The sequence below is a fragment of the Pteropus alecto genome, unplaced genomic scaffold (genome assembly GCF_000325575.1).
Source record: "Pteropus alecto unplaced genomic scaffold, ASM32557v1 scaffold24, whole genome shotgun sequence".
NCBI classification, from domain to species: domain Eukaryota; kingdom Metazoa; phylum Chordata; class Mammalia; order Chiroptera; family Pteropodidae; genus Pteropus; species Pteropus alecto.
The window spans coordinates 1,091,920-1,106,343 of record NW_006439192.1 but is presented as its reverse complement, the minus strand read 5'-3'; the positions used below and the strand labels follow the sequence as shown (position 1 = coordinate 1,106,343).

General features: G+C 32.0%; 1 protein-coding gene across 2 annotated transcripts in view; it reads left to right on the top strand.

The window, feature by feature from the left end:
- Positions 1-14,424, top strand: part of HOOK3 (hook microtubule tethering protein 3) — a 75,204-nt gene that overhangs the window by 44,767 nt on the left and 16,013 nt on the right. For both annotated transcript variants that reach the window (XM_025049899.1, XM_006916259.2), the window contains 5 exons: positions 874-1,075; positions 4,949-5,059; positions 5,760-5,847; positions 8,270-8,339; positions 10,949-11,089. In XM_025049899.1, the coding sequence (XP_024905667.1) occupies positions 874-1,075; positions 4,949-5,059; positions 5,760-5,847; positions 8,270-8,339; positions 10,949-11,089 (612 nt within the window). The remainder of the gene's footprint in view (positions 1-873; positions 1,076-4,948; positions 5,060-5,759; positions 5,848-8,269; positions 8,340-10,948; positions 11,090-14,424) is intronic.

Below are 14,424 nucleotides of genomic sequence, written 5' to 3'. Positions count from 1 at the left end.
TCTTTACTTTTCACTGGGTTCTTATCACTGGTCCACCATTCTGCTGCTCATCAGTAGACAGCTCTGTCTCCCGTTTCTCTCATAGCTATTACATAGTATCATAACTCTTCTCACCTGCATGACCATTCCACCCCATCTCTCCCATCCCTTAATCTCAGTAGATGACATTGTCACCTGCTGCATAGAGGAAAGAGGCCATGACCTCTGGAACTCTTCATGTCCTCTAACTCCTTCACCTCCTAACTCCCCTGCATTCCCACTCATCTTTTCTTTCTTGCTTCTAGAGTGTAGACTTGTTATCCTAACTCCTGTCCAGTGCTAATTTCTTCTTCAGTGCTCTAGGTCTCAACACTTCTTGATTACACAGGGACTGTGTTACATCAGTTATCATTTCTCTTCATATTTGATTGACCTCCTTGACGTATATTTATGTTTACATCTCTTATCTTAGAAAAAGAGAGAGACTTATTACTTTCTCCTTTCCTCTAGACCAAATTTAGATTATACATGGTAAAATTTATGTTTTCTCCTTAAGTCCCTAAAATGTCCCTGTCCTCTTTGTTCCATTGAAACAGCTTTTCCTATGGGCACTAATAACATTCTAATTGCCAAATTATTTGGATACCACACAATTTATTTTGCTTTTGTACTACATATGACTCTGCTGGCTACACCCCTCCCCCACTTGCTTTCCTTAAACTGTAGAACATTCTCCATTACAATTTTTGCTGTAATTTGGTCATGTTTTTTAACCTAAGCAAAAAATTAACCTAGAATCACCTAGATGTGTTATTTCTTAGAACTCCCTCTTGGTTTAGTACTAAAACAACTTTATAACTATGAATGTATTTCTAATTTCCCATCTCATTCTAGACATTCTTCCGATAAAGTGTCTAAACTAGAAGGCCAAGTGGAATCATATAAAAAGAAGCTAGAAGATCTTGGTGATTTGAGGCGGCAGGTTAAACTCTTAGAAGAGAAGAATACTATGTATATGCAGAACACTGTCAGTCTAGAGGAAGAGTTAAGAAAAGCCAATGCAGCTCGCAGTCAACTTGAGACATATAAGAGACAGGTAAAAGAATAGTAACAAAGTTTCCTACTGATGTTTTCAAGCAGGTTCTCCATTATAACACCTTGGCTTATCAAAATCTACTGACTTTTGTTTTCATTGTATTCTGATTTTTACCTCTGAAACTTCATTCTTACCCATCGCTCATTGTTCTTTATAGCAGATCCTTTAATTTCTTTTTATATTTTATATTTATTATGCAATACTTAAATACATAAAAAGTAAAAGAATAGTACAATAAGTATCCATGCTTAATAAATAAAACGTATTCTTTCTCTCCTTATTGTAGTAACCATTATGTTGTTTCGTGGTTTTCATTTCAATACATCTCTATTCTTTTGCTATATATATATATGTATGTGTTTATTCATATATGTGTATATGAAATTTATAATATTTTGATGTTTTAAAGCTGTATAAATGATAAAGTGAAAGGACTCTGCTGCAGTTTACTTTTGTTTGGTAGTATATTTATGAAATTTGTTTATTTGATAGGTATAGCTTTATTCTATTAGTTTATATTGCTGTATGTCTGTCCCGTTGAGTACCTATACTACAATTTGTCCACTTTCCTGTTGAACGATGGATAAGATGTTTCAACTTTTTTTATATTAAAAGATATGGCACTATGAATAGTACTAAACATTACCTCTTTCGTACATGTGTGAAAGTTTTACAACTATATAGAATTTCTTCCATAGAGTATGTTCATTTAATTAGTTATTGACCAGTTATTCTCTAAAGTAATTGTATTACCAACAAGACGTTTGCGTAAATTTCTGTTGCTCCACATCATCACCAACACACAGTACTTTCAAATTTGAAATTTTGCCGACTGGATGGGTATGAAAAGGTGTCTCCTTATGTTTATACTTTGCATTATCCTCATTACAGTATATACTGATCACATTTCTCTTGTAAATTGCCAATTTTTATCTTATTTATTTTAAAAATTGGATTATTTTTATTAATTTCTGAAAGTTATATGTTCTTGATATTAATCTTTTGTCACTTACACATGTTGCATTTATTTCCTACCAGTCTGTGACCCTCCTTTTACTTTTTTTGAGATCGATAATTTTAATATAATGAACTTTAAATATCTTTTTCTTTGATTTGTGCTTATGTCTTCTTTAAGAAATCATTTCCTGCATAAGCATGTTAGACTAATCTTTGTTTTCTTAACAAAGATTTAAAGTTTGTTTCGCACATTTTGATCTTTAAACTACATGAAATTGGTTTTTGTGTAGGGTGCAAGGACAATCGGTCAGCCTGGCAGCATTTATTTAATAGTATCTTCCACAATGGCTGGCGATTCTTCCTTATATATCTAAAGCTTCCATATTACATGTGGGTTTGTTTCTGGGCACTCTCTTCTTTTTCATTGGTCTGTTTGTCTATTCTTACACCAATACCCACCATCTTTCTATTCATAGATTTTTAGTCATGCAGACACTCACACCTTGTTCTTTTTCAAAATTGTCTATTCTTAGATCTTTTCTTTCTCTTCAGACTCCAAACCTTTGAAAATTGGAATTACATTGAATCTATTGACTATTTTGAGGATAATTGAAATCTTTATGACATTAATGTTCCTTTCAGTGAATATAATATTTTTTTATTTATGTAGGTCTTCAATATCATTTCGTTAGGTTTTATAATTTTTTTCTAAATATGCACATATTGTTTGATTTTCTCTCGGTATTTCAGGCATTTGGTTTTTGTAAATGCAATTAGCAAAAGAAAGAATACCATTTTCAGTTTATTGCTCATTTATATGATTGAAATTGATTTTTTTTACATCGATTTTGCAACTTTGCCAAATCGTCATATTACTTCTGATAATGTCTGTTGGGTCTCTTGCAGAAGTGATTTATTATACAAATAAAAGCAGTTTTGTTTCCCTCTTCTTAATCAGCATGTCCGACCTTTAATACAACTGTGGATAGAAGCAATAATAGTAGGCAACCATTTCTTGTTGATTTTATACAGAATGCTTTAAATGTTTTACCAACATATGAATTGCTATAGTTTTTTGTAGCCACCTTTTACTAGGATAAAGAAATTCCATTATATTTAAAATTTGTTCAGGTTGTCCATCTTAAATCGATGTCGAATTTAAGCAACTATATTTCCTGCTCTTATAGAAAGACTCCTATGCTGCTTCCCCTTTCTATTAACATGATGAATTATATTTCCTGTGCTTAACCCATCCTTGCATTCCTGAGATAAACTTAGTTTGGTCACAGTGGATTTACTTATTGTTTTCACATTGTTGGATTTGCTTTGTTCATTCTACTTAGAATATTTTGCCTCTATGATTCACTTGAAGTTTTCTATTTCATACTTTCCTTATGTGATTATTGTATCAGAATTATACTAGCTTAATAAAATGAGTTGGAGAAGTTTTAGTGTAACAGCCCTGTATACCATGAATAGTTGACAGGTTTTTTTGGTGGATACATTTTTTTCTCAACATTTTATTATGTAATTTTCAATATACAACAAAGTTGAAAGAATTAGTGAACTTGAATATGAACTGAGAAATTACCCAAAATAAATGTAGATGAAAGAAACTATAAATGAGATTTAAAAGTATTAAATTAAAATGGGAAATGATCTAATTAGAGTCCAGAGGAGAGAACAGAAAGAATTGTAGGAAGACATTATTTGAAGGAAAGGTTGGCTGAACATTTTTCAGAACTAATAAAGAACATCAGATTTAGTATTAAAAATAAATTACATACAAAGTAAATAAAAAGAAACATACACCTAGGAATATTGTAGTGAAATTGCATAATACACTAATTCTGTTTCTGATCTGGGCCTTAATAATACTTTTCTCTTTCAATGATAATATTTTCTTTCTTAACGTTCCCTTTGGGTGTACTTTCAGACCTGCCTGATCATTTTTGATGGTCTCTTATTCTTTTCATAGAAATAGATTTCTTCTTTATTTTAAGTATTAAACTTAAAAACTAGTATTTTATATCTGATAATTCCAATCTGAAATCTTTGGAGGTCTTATTCTATTTTGTTAATGCTGTTAATGTGTTTCTGCTGACTGCTCTTTCATTTGGCTTCTCTTTATCTTTGGGAATACTGGGGGCGGGCGGGGGGAGTTGAGGTGGTATTCTTCCACATAGTGTGTGTTTTTTCCTTATGCCAGATTTTCCACAGCATTACCAACAAGGACTATTTTTAATCAATTGCTTGGCTTAGGATTTGCCAGACAAGGCATGTGGTAAAATTTAAAACTCAAATCCATGTATTAGCAGGTCATAGTTAGAAGCCTCAAGTTATACTTTTTAAAATCTAGAGCACTCATTTTAAGACAGGCAAGTTCCCTTATTGATTTTCCCAGCTGATGGATTTCTTTTTCCCAACCCACTTATTTACTGACTCATCACATTTTAGAGCCTGAGGTAGTTTAACAACCAAATTTCTGGGTTCCTGGCTTTGACAATTTCTACTTCATGGCCTCCATACGTACTCCCCACTCCAGTTTTAGCCCGTGAGGATTTCACTTTCTTGTAAACTTACCTATGCAACTGGATTCTCCCCTTGCCCCAGCATTTCTTATGCTTTATGCTAAAAGGATATTAGACTACCTAGTTATTTGTATTACAGGAAATGGAAGTCTTATATGGTCTTTCATAATTTTGAACATCGTTACTCTGGATGATCTAGGTTTAGAACCCATAGTGGCAGATTTTTGTTCCTAGTTAGTGCTCTGCATTCAGTTATGCTGCTGTATCATGGACATTTAAAAAAATATATTTGTGAGGAAGGGAGTTTTCATAGATCTGTAGAAGAGAATAGTGATAATTTCTAATGTTCCAAATTATAAAAATTAATGGTACCTTTCTATATTAGGTAGTAGAACTGCAAAATAGATTATCTGAAGAAGCGAAGAAAGCAGATAAATTAGATTTTGAATATAAGCGGCTAAAAGAAAAAGTTGACAGTCTTCAAAAAGAAAAGGATGTGAGTATATATATATAGTAGACATTTGGTTTTGAGCACTGCTAAAATTAAGACACTGATATTTAATTCATGCTTTGACTACATTAATTTCTTCTATTTATATATTTAAAAATTAGAGATCCTGTTTATTTTTGAATTTAAATTTAAAATTTACATTTGTGTTTTGGAAAAATCAAAAACAAAAGATTAAAAGAATGTTTTTATTTCCATTCTAATTTCTTCTATATATATTTACTTTTCTCCCACTGTTGCTTCTTTTACATTGTTCTGCTCATGACTTTCTATAAATTTGTGTAGCTTTTCTGCTTTCTGTATGATTATTATAAAAGACACAGTTCTTTTTGTTGTTCAGCATTTTTGAATCTTACAAAAATATTTTCTTTGTCATGATTTTGAATATTTAAATTCTTTGATTTTTCTGTGTTTAATGAAAAGAAAGTTATTTACAGAATAAGATACTGTTAAGGATAGAATAGTTTCTTATGTCTGACTGTGGATAGCATATTGCCTTGTGCATAGTAGATATTTAATATTGTTAAATGGGAAAAATCGTTATCTTTTTCCTTCTATGATCATCTCATAGATCAAAACATGTCCATGTTTTCTACTGTTTAACATTTTATTACATAAAGCAAAGACCACTGATGAATAAACTCATAAAACCTGCAGCTAACTTTTCTTGTTTTTAATGTCCTTACAGAGGTTAAGAACAGAAAGGGATTCTCTGAAGGAAACCATTGAAGAGCTTCGCTGTGTACAGGCTCAAGAAGGGCAGCTCACAACTCAAGGTACAAACATTTCAGTAGCCCAAGCAAGAGTATTCATTTCCAAAAGTATCAGTAAAACCATTAGATTCATTTCAAGATGATTGCACCAGTACATGAAAATGAAAAATTAGTGAAGAGGCCATGAGGTTGATATAAATTTTAAACTGTTACCCAGATTTTACAGCAAACAGTCTGTAGTTATGGAACCTAAAAAATGTACTTGCCTAATTTATATTTTAATTATATTTAAATATTTGGTTGTATTAGGTCAAAAGCATAAGTATTTATTAAATCATCTCTTAATAATAAACCTGGAAAGTTTTATTCTGGAAAGTTTCTCATAACTTCTTTAAAAATATATCAAACTTTCTAAATTTGTGATTTTTTTTTTCCAGCTGAGATATGTGGTAGGTAACAATCCTTTAAGGAACTTTTATCCAAAGTAAAAAAGTACTCTTCTCATAGGAAAGGATATCTTGTGTTTATTTAAGACAGTATTGTTAAGATGGCAGTACTACAGTAAGCAGTCTACAGATTCAGTGCAATCCTTATTAAAATACCAATAACATATTTTGAGAAATAGAAAAACCCATCTTAAAATTCAGATGAAATCTCAAGAACCACAAATAGCCAAAACAATCTTGAAAAAAGGAAAAGAAAAAAGTTGGAGGACTCACACTTCCTGATTTCAAAATTTAACATATGGTACTCAAAACAGTATGCTATTGGCATAACAGGCATAAGACCAATGGAATAGAAAGGGATATGACCACAATGGAATATGTGGTCAGTTGATTTTCAGCAAGAGGATCAAGACCATTTAGTGGGTGAAAGGAAAATGTTTTCAACAAATTGTGCTGGGAAAGCTGGATATCTACATCCAAAAGAATGAAATTGGTCCCTTATACCATATACAAAAATGAACTCAAAATGGGTCAAATGTGAGGGATGAAACTATAAAACTTTTAGAAGAAAACAGAGGAAAATCCTCATGACATTGGATTTGGCAGTGATTCCTTAGAATTGTTACCAAAAGCATAGGCACCAAAAGAAAAAAATAGATAAATTGGACTTCATCAAAATTAAAAACTTCTGTGCATCAAAGGACACTGTGAACAGAGTGACAAGCCACAAAATGAAAGAAAATGTTTGCAAATCATGTATCAACTAAATGATTGATATCCTAAATATATAAAGAACTTCTACAACTCAGCAACAAAAAAAAGCTAAGTTCACAAATAGGCATAAATCTTGAATAGACATTTCTCCAAAGATATACAAATGATCAGTAAGCATATGAAAAGATGCTCAACATCAATAGTCATTAGAGAAATGCAGATCGAAACCGCAATGAGATACTACTACTTCATACCCATTAGGATGGCTTTTACCAAAAAAGAAAAAAGAAAAAGGTAAATAGCAAGTGTTGGTGAGGATGTGGAGAAATTGGCACCCTCATGCATTGCTGATGGAAATGTAAAATGGGGCAGCCACTGTGGAAGAATTTGGTGGTTTCTTAAAAAGTTAAACATGAAATTACTATACAACTCGGCAATTCCTTTCTTAAAAATATGTACCCAAAAGAATTCAAAGCAAGGACTCAACCAGATACCAATGTTCATAGTAGCATTATTTATAGTAGCCAAAATGTAGAAACAACCTGAATATCTGTCGACAGATGAATGGTTAAAGAAAATATGGTGTATACATACAATGAAATATTTTTTTAGCCATAAAAAGGAATGAAGTTCTGATAAATGCTGCATGGATGAATTTTCAAAACATTGTGTTAAGTGACATAAGCAGAAACAAAAGGACGAATACTGGTATGATTCTACTTGTATGAGATATCTAGAGCTGCCAACTTCATTAAGACATAAAGTTTACAAGGGGTTAAGGTAGAAAGAAATGGGGAGTTATTGCTTAATGGTTACAGAATTTATGTTTTTGGTGATGAGGTTTAGAAATAGATGAAGGGATTGTTCTACAACATAGTGAAGTATTAACTGCCACTCAATTATACACTTAAAAATAGTTAAAATGAATAATAATAATAATAATAATGTAAAGCAATTGTGAAATGGTTTTTTACTTCAGTGGTCTCCAACCTTTTTGGCATCAGGGACTGGTGCTCCTATGAGAATCTAATGCTTGATGATCTGAGGTGGAGCTGAGGCAATGATGCTAGCACTGGGGAGCAGCTGCAAATACAATGATGCTTCACTCGCTGGCCTGCCACTTACCTCCTGCTGCGTGGCCCAGTTCTTAACAGGCCGTGGGTCGGTACTGGTCCACAGCCCAGGGGTTGGAGACCCTTGTTTAACTTAACTAAAACAAAGATTTTAGCTGTTAAAATTAATGCTCAAAGTAGAATTTAATATAGAAATTAAAGGAAATAGTCATGTTCTCTCTTAACCTCACATTCATTTTCATATATTTATAGGGTTAATGCCTCTGGGAAGTCAGGAATCTTCAGATAGTCTGGCAGCAGAGATTGTTACACCTGAAATCAGGTAAGGAGATCATAAAGTGCACAGTGACACTGCACTATATTCCTGGAGAAAATACTCCTCTACAATATAAAGAGGATCATTTCCTTATTCTTTATTACTAACACTTTCAACATGAACTCAATATTAAATGTCCATGATTTCAGAAAGTTGGAAGTGTTTTCCACCTGGCCCAAGAGACTCAGTCTCATTTTAATAGGACAGTGTTTCACACATACACAGCAACTGTGTATATGTGTATATCTGTGCTTGGGTATTCTTAGCAGACATTTAGCAGTAATACCACTTGGCACAAAGACAAAGGTTATATTTAGCCATCAGCATGCAAAATAATTAGTCACTAAGATTTATCTATTAATTACGTAGAATGGTATGAGAAAGATACAATACAGTAGATAAGAGGAAATATCTCCCCATCTTTACTACTCTTTCCTCAATAGTATGTTATATTTTTATTTAGTCGTAGCATTTAAAAAATTCCAATTATTTCACTGTATACCCGGCTTTATATATAAGAATAAAAACTTGTCAAGGAGGTAACAAGTGTCCAACAGAGGGAAAATAACCTGAATATTGCTCTTTATGTTCTTTGGGCCTCTTTATCCCTTTTCTAAATTGACATCTTGATTCTTTATGAAATCCTTGGGGGTATTAAATATGATGGTTGTGTAAGAGTTTTATAAACTATGAAACTTACAATAAGCATTTAAATACTTGTTGAATAAATGAAGACAACATTGATTGTTGTTGCCATGTATTTGAGAAGAACAAAAAAAAGGAGTATAATGTAACACCAACTCTGGAAGCACTTTGTGTACCTTTTACTTTTTGGCCATCTAATACCTTATATTGGACCAATAAATTTGTTGAATGAGTGAACACGCATTATTTATGAATATTCATAAATAAATGGTTATATTAAAAAAAAACTAAGGAAGCTTGTAGGTAAAACAGTCAGATTTTTAAATTGAGGAAGAGAACAATGATAAAAAGATTTAACAAATAAAATGGCTTTTTCGAATATGACTCAATACAAATTAAAATATGCTCTGTGTTCAGAAGAGATATCAAGATAATGAAATGGTAAAAGGGATGAAAATTTGCAGCACGTTATAGACAATGGGCAAAAATTATTTAAGCTATAATGTTTTTCTGATGTTAAGGGAATGAAGAAATTGAAAACCTCATAAACTAGGAGTAAAAAGTAAAATGGTACAACTTAAAATTAATTAATTTTTTAGTAGTTGAGATATAATTGACATTAATTGTATTAGTTTTAGATATGCAACATAATGATGTGATACACATATATATTGTGAAATTAATACTAAGGAAATAACCAAGGTATATTTATAAAATTGATCATTAGTAACATGTTAAAGCTCAAAATTGGTGATCTGAATGTCCAATAATTGGATATTGAGTCAATATATAATGATTCATCTATGTATTTTAATGTCATTTAAAATATTAAAGTATAATAATGATATGAAAAGATCGTGAAAATTTAAGTGTAAATAGCAGATATCAATGTAACATGTACTGTGTGATTCACTTTGTAAAAGTGTTTGCACAGGTGTATACATGCACAGAATTAGAAGGCTCTATTTCATTAGTAATTATTTTGTACCATAGGGTTATGGAGGGTTTCTATTTTCTTCTCATTTAACCTTTTCCTCCCTACAATGAGCATGTTTTACTTCGTAAATGAAAAATGTTAGTCATCGTTGTTTATATACAAAATATATCCAATTCTATATAATTACTTGAGTTGGGCCACAAATTTCGACTTTCATTTTTCAACGACAAAAGTAAAAGTACTTTATAAGACTCATGGTGTTTACAAAATAAGAGCAGACTGTTTTGTGTGTGTGTTTATTTTGTTTTTGTTTTTTCTTTTTCCATAAGAAGCACAACTTTTCATAGTATCTGGTATGAATATCTTCCTAAGGCCCTCTAAAGATGATCCTATGTAAAGAATCAATTATATTTGCAACAAGTTGATCTTCAATTATATCTTAAGATGAATTAATATTCCATTATATCATCCCTGTAGTAAATGGAGTGGCAAGTTTTATGTGGCTGTTGCTTTTAACATCACTCAATGTAAGCTTTTGGCATAACCCAAGGAGCCCAAAACAATGTAGTCCAATAACTTAGCTCTGATAACCTGACTTGTTACAAAAATAAAATTTTACATACCTATAGGAATGGATGGACAGCATATCTTGAAGGCATTCTTCACTGAATATTATAGCTTGCCACCAAGCGATTAGTAATTTAAGAGCATAACATTAGAGATCATTTTTTGATGAGAACTAAAGAACAAATATATAAATGCATTCATAGCTTAAGTATTTAAATAAGAAAGGAAATAGGATTTTGGAATCTCTTTCATTACAAATCATGATATTTAGAGAGTTTGTTATTTTCAGATTATTCATTCTAAAAAGAAAATACTTAAAGACAAATGTAATGCCCTAGCCAGTTACATTCTTTGTGGGTACTTTTTTATTCCTGTTCTATATATTAAATCTGAAAATATGTATTTTGGATTTTGATAACTATTGTATTAATGTACCAGATAATCAGTTTTTCTTTTGCTCATTTAGGGAGAAACTTATTCGTCTTCAGCATGAGAATAAGATGTTAAAACTTAACCAAGAGGGTTCAGACAATGAAAAAATTGCCCTATTGCAGAGCCTTCTGGATGATGCAAATCTACGCAAGAATGAACTGGAGACAGAGAATAGGTAGGAGTGTATGGAGGCAGCTTCATTTAGCTGCAGGTTTTCTCTGTTTGCCTTGATTTTGATTCCTTAAAGGTGTGAATTGTTTTAAAAAGTAATAATATGTTATTCCATTTCCTTTTAAGAGTCCTTTAATCCATTTCTCTCCATTTATGGACAGACTTGCCAAAGAGTATTGTGCCTCTTTGTAATAATATTCCCTTGTTTATTTCTTTAAGCAAAATGATGCCAAAGCCCTACCATTTTTTCTTTCTAATCATTAATTAAAACTAGAGGAATAAAAAAAATGACCATAATTCAGTCTCTCACTACAATTTAATTCATGATTATTCTCAAATTTAATAAAGTTTATCCTGTTTTTATAAACTAATGTTTCAAAGGATCGATGGGTATGAAGAAAATAGGACCCATCATCATTGAATTAACAGAACTTTTTTTTAAAAAAACTTATTATTTCTTGAGACCCTAAAAGGAAATCATTCATCCTATGAATAATTCAATTATTTTGAGAATTTAGAATCTGCAAATTTAACAAGAAAATCACTTTCTGTTTATAAGTTTTCAGTGTTTCGCATTATGCAGTCATTCAAATCTACTTTAAAAGCAGTAGCTTACTCCAGCAAGGGTTACTTTTATGTTTTGTTGTGACAATCTTTTGGTTCTTTTCCTCTTTGGACATGTTTTTTAGATACTAAACATGGTGTCTTTTCTTTTTCTTAGTGCTGTGATATTCTGTCATTTTGAGAGATTTGACATTTTAATTAATAGTTTCATAATTTGCCTGATATTTTAGATTCTTTGTTTATTACTCCTGATTGATTTGGCATTTCCAAATCAATGTGAGAATGTGTGAGTCAATCTTGTGAGTCAAAATTGTTATGACAATTTTATGTACCCCACCCTTCTTCCTGTAGCTCTAATTTTTAAAGCTACTGAGATAGAATCAGTATAAACACCAGGGTGATGGGTTAGAACATAATTTAGCATAAACCTAAGGAGAAAATTTGTATGTCAATTTTTAAGAGCATAGAGAATGAATATTTTAAAAAATTCGTAGAAAAAAGTGGAAAATGAGAAGGGAGAGTGAGAGGAATTGTAGAAAACAGCTGGCAGTCATGCAGTCCTCATGGTGAGAGTATCTTTTGTTCATCTTCCTTATCCTTTACCTCCTGGCTATATTTTAGTCATCTTAGCCAGGAAACCCTTCTCTCTACCCTAATTTTCTTTAGTGAATCAGTACCCACAACATTTTTTTGTAATGCTTTGCATTGTTTCTCACAGGCTTTACAGCTATTTCTCTTTTGTCATAGAAACAGAACAGCTAATTGTTATTTATAAGTACTCGTGTGTAGATGACTCATTACTTCTCAAGTCTCTATGTTATTTACAGCTGTTTACAACTTAGTATTGTGTTTGTGTCTTAAATTACAACACAGATGATAACTTACCTTTAGATTGTAGCTATCTGTGATCTGTAACAATAATTATAGTAGCTAAAATTTATTAAGCTCCTGTCTGTTCCAAACATCATACTAAGTATTTAAAATGTGTTGTCTTACTTTATTAAAGTTTTACAAATGAAGGGAATTTGGGCTCAGACCCAGGCTACCTGCCTCCAAAGCCTCTACCTAACCCATATCCCCTTGCTTGCCAATTTATCTTCTGCCATGTTTGTAAAACATTTATTTTTACCTGTCTTCTTCTCACAGGATGCTCTTCTCTTAAGTGAATTACCCTAAATTTGTTCTGAGTTTTTTCAGTATTTACATTACCTTTTCTCTAACTTAATCTCTTAACAGTTTACAGCCCTGGCCTAGAACCAGGAAACCTCAGTTTTAGTCCCGCTGAGTCTTTTAATGGTGCGACCTTAAATACAATTCACTCACCACCCATATATTATATGTTAGAAGGAAGGGTTTGTAGTAAATATCCAGAGTCCTTTCCAATTAGTTTTCCCAATAAGTTAGCATTTTTTAATCTGTAATATATGCTGACCCTCAAACAATAGTAGGAGAGGCATTAAGCATTGAGAGTAGAGCCATGTCAGAATTGCTCAGGGAGCTTTCTCAAAGCATATGTGATTCTTTTGCCTTATCTCTCAGAGTACATGTTGATCTCATGCTTGCCTTCTCTCTACACCCCCTTGACAGTATATGTAATTAGACTTGATTCAAGTGTTAACTAACTGAACTCCTGAAGGAGGAGAAAGAAGGTAGAGACATTTATAGAGTACCTGTTATATGCAGGCATGTGCTAGACACACTTTGTATTGTATCTCACTTAATCTTCTGAACAACTCCTTGAGGTAAGCATTATAATCCTAATTTATTTTGTAGATGAACTTTTTTTCATATATATTTACATATATTAGTATAACTTCATACTTTGTGTGTGAGTATGTACGTGCGCATGCTTCATACTTCGTACAGTTGTATTATTACTATATTTGCTTGTCCATTCCCCATTACCGGGCTTTTGAGTTGCTTTCAAATCTTTCCAGGGAATATCCTGGTTTGGACTGATTATGCTTTATGACATTTACAATGGCCTCCACTCAGTAGGCTTACAATATTTATTGATGAATAGTTGAAATAGTCTTATGGTTTGATATATATATTCGTATCGCTTTCTGAAAAGATTAAAAGTTACAGTGTCACTAGTAATGTGTTTATGTACCTCTCCATATTGAATATAGATTTTTCAGATAATTCTTTTAATATTGAAAAACTAGATTTTCTAATTCTTGATATGAAAAACATCAGTTATAGATTTAATTGCATTTTTGCTATAATTCTCACTAAATTATAAACCTAGGTTTAGGATCAGAATTTCTTATACTTACTGAGTAAAAAAAAATGTTTTATTAAACTTTCTAGCTGTTATATCCTTAATTTGGGGCAGGCTGGCTTTTACACTACCATTTCACTAAAGTATTTCTTACTGAAATAACCAGTCATCTGTTAAATGTCCAGTCAATCCAGTGGGAGCATTCAAGACTCTATCATTCCTCATTGAGAGATGAGGAGACTCTGTATTCATTGTTATTGATCATTTCCCCCTTAAACTTTTTCTTTTAATTTCAGTAACACTTCTCTCTTATTTCTCCCAGTTCTCTGATTATTCTCCGAGTGAAGTTTCTCCTTCAACCTTGTGGTTGATGACCTGCCACAGACCATCTTTGTTCCACCTCCGCTCTTCTTCACGTTCTTCCTAGTCAATATCCTAAGTGTTATTTTTTTATTTCTTGTGTTCTTTTGCGTTTCCAATACATTTCCTCTTCTGATCCCTTCTATTTCAGGCATATTTGGTAATTGCTATACTAGCTCTTCAGTCTTTAC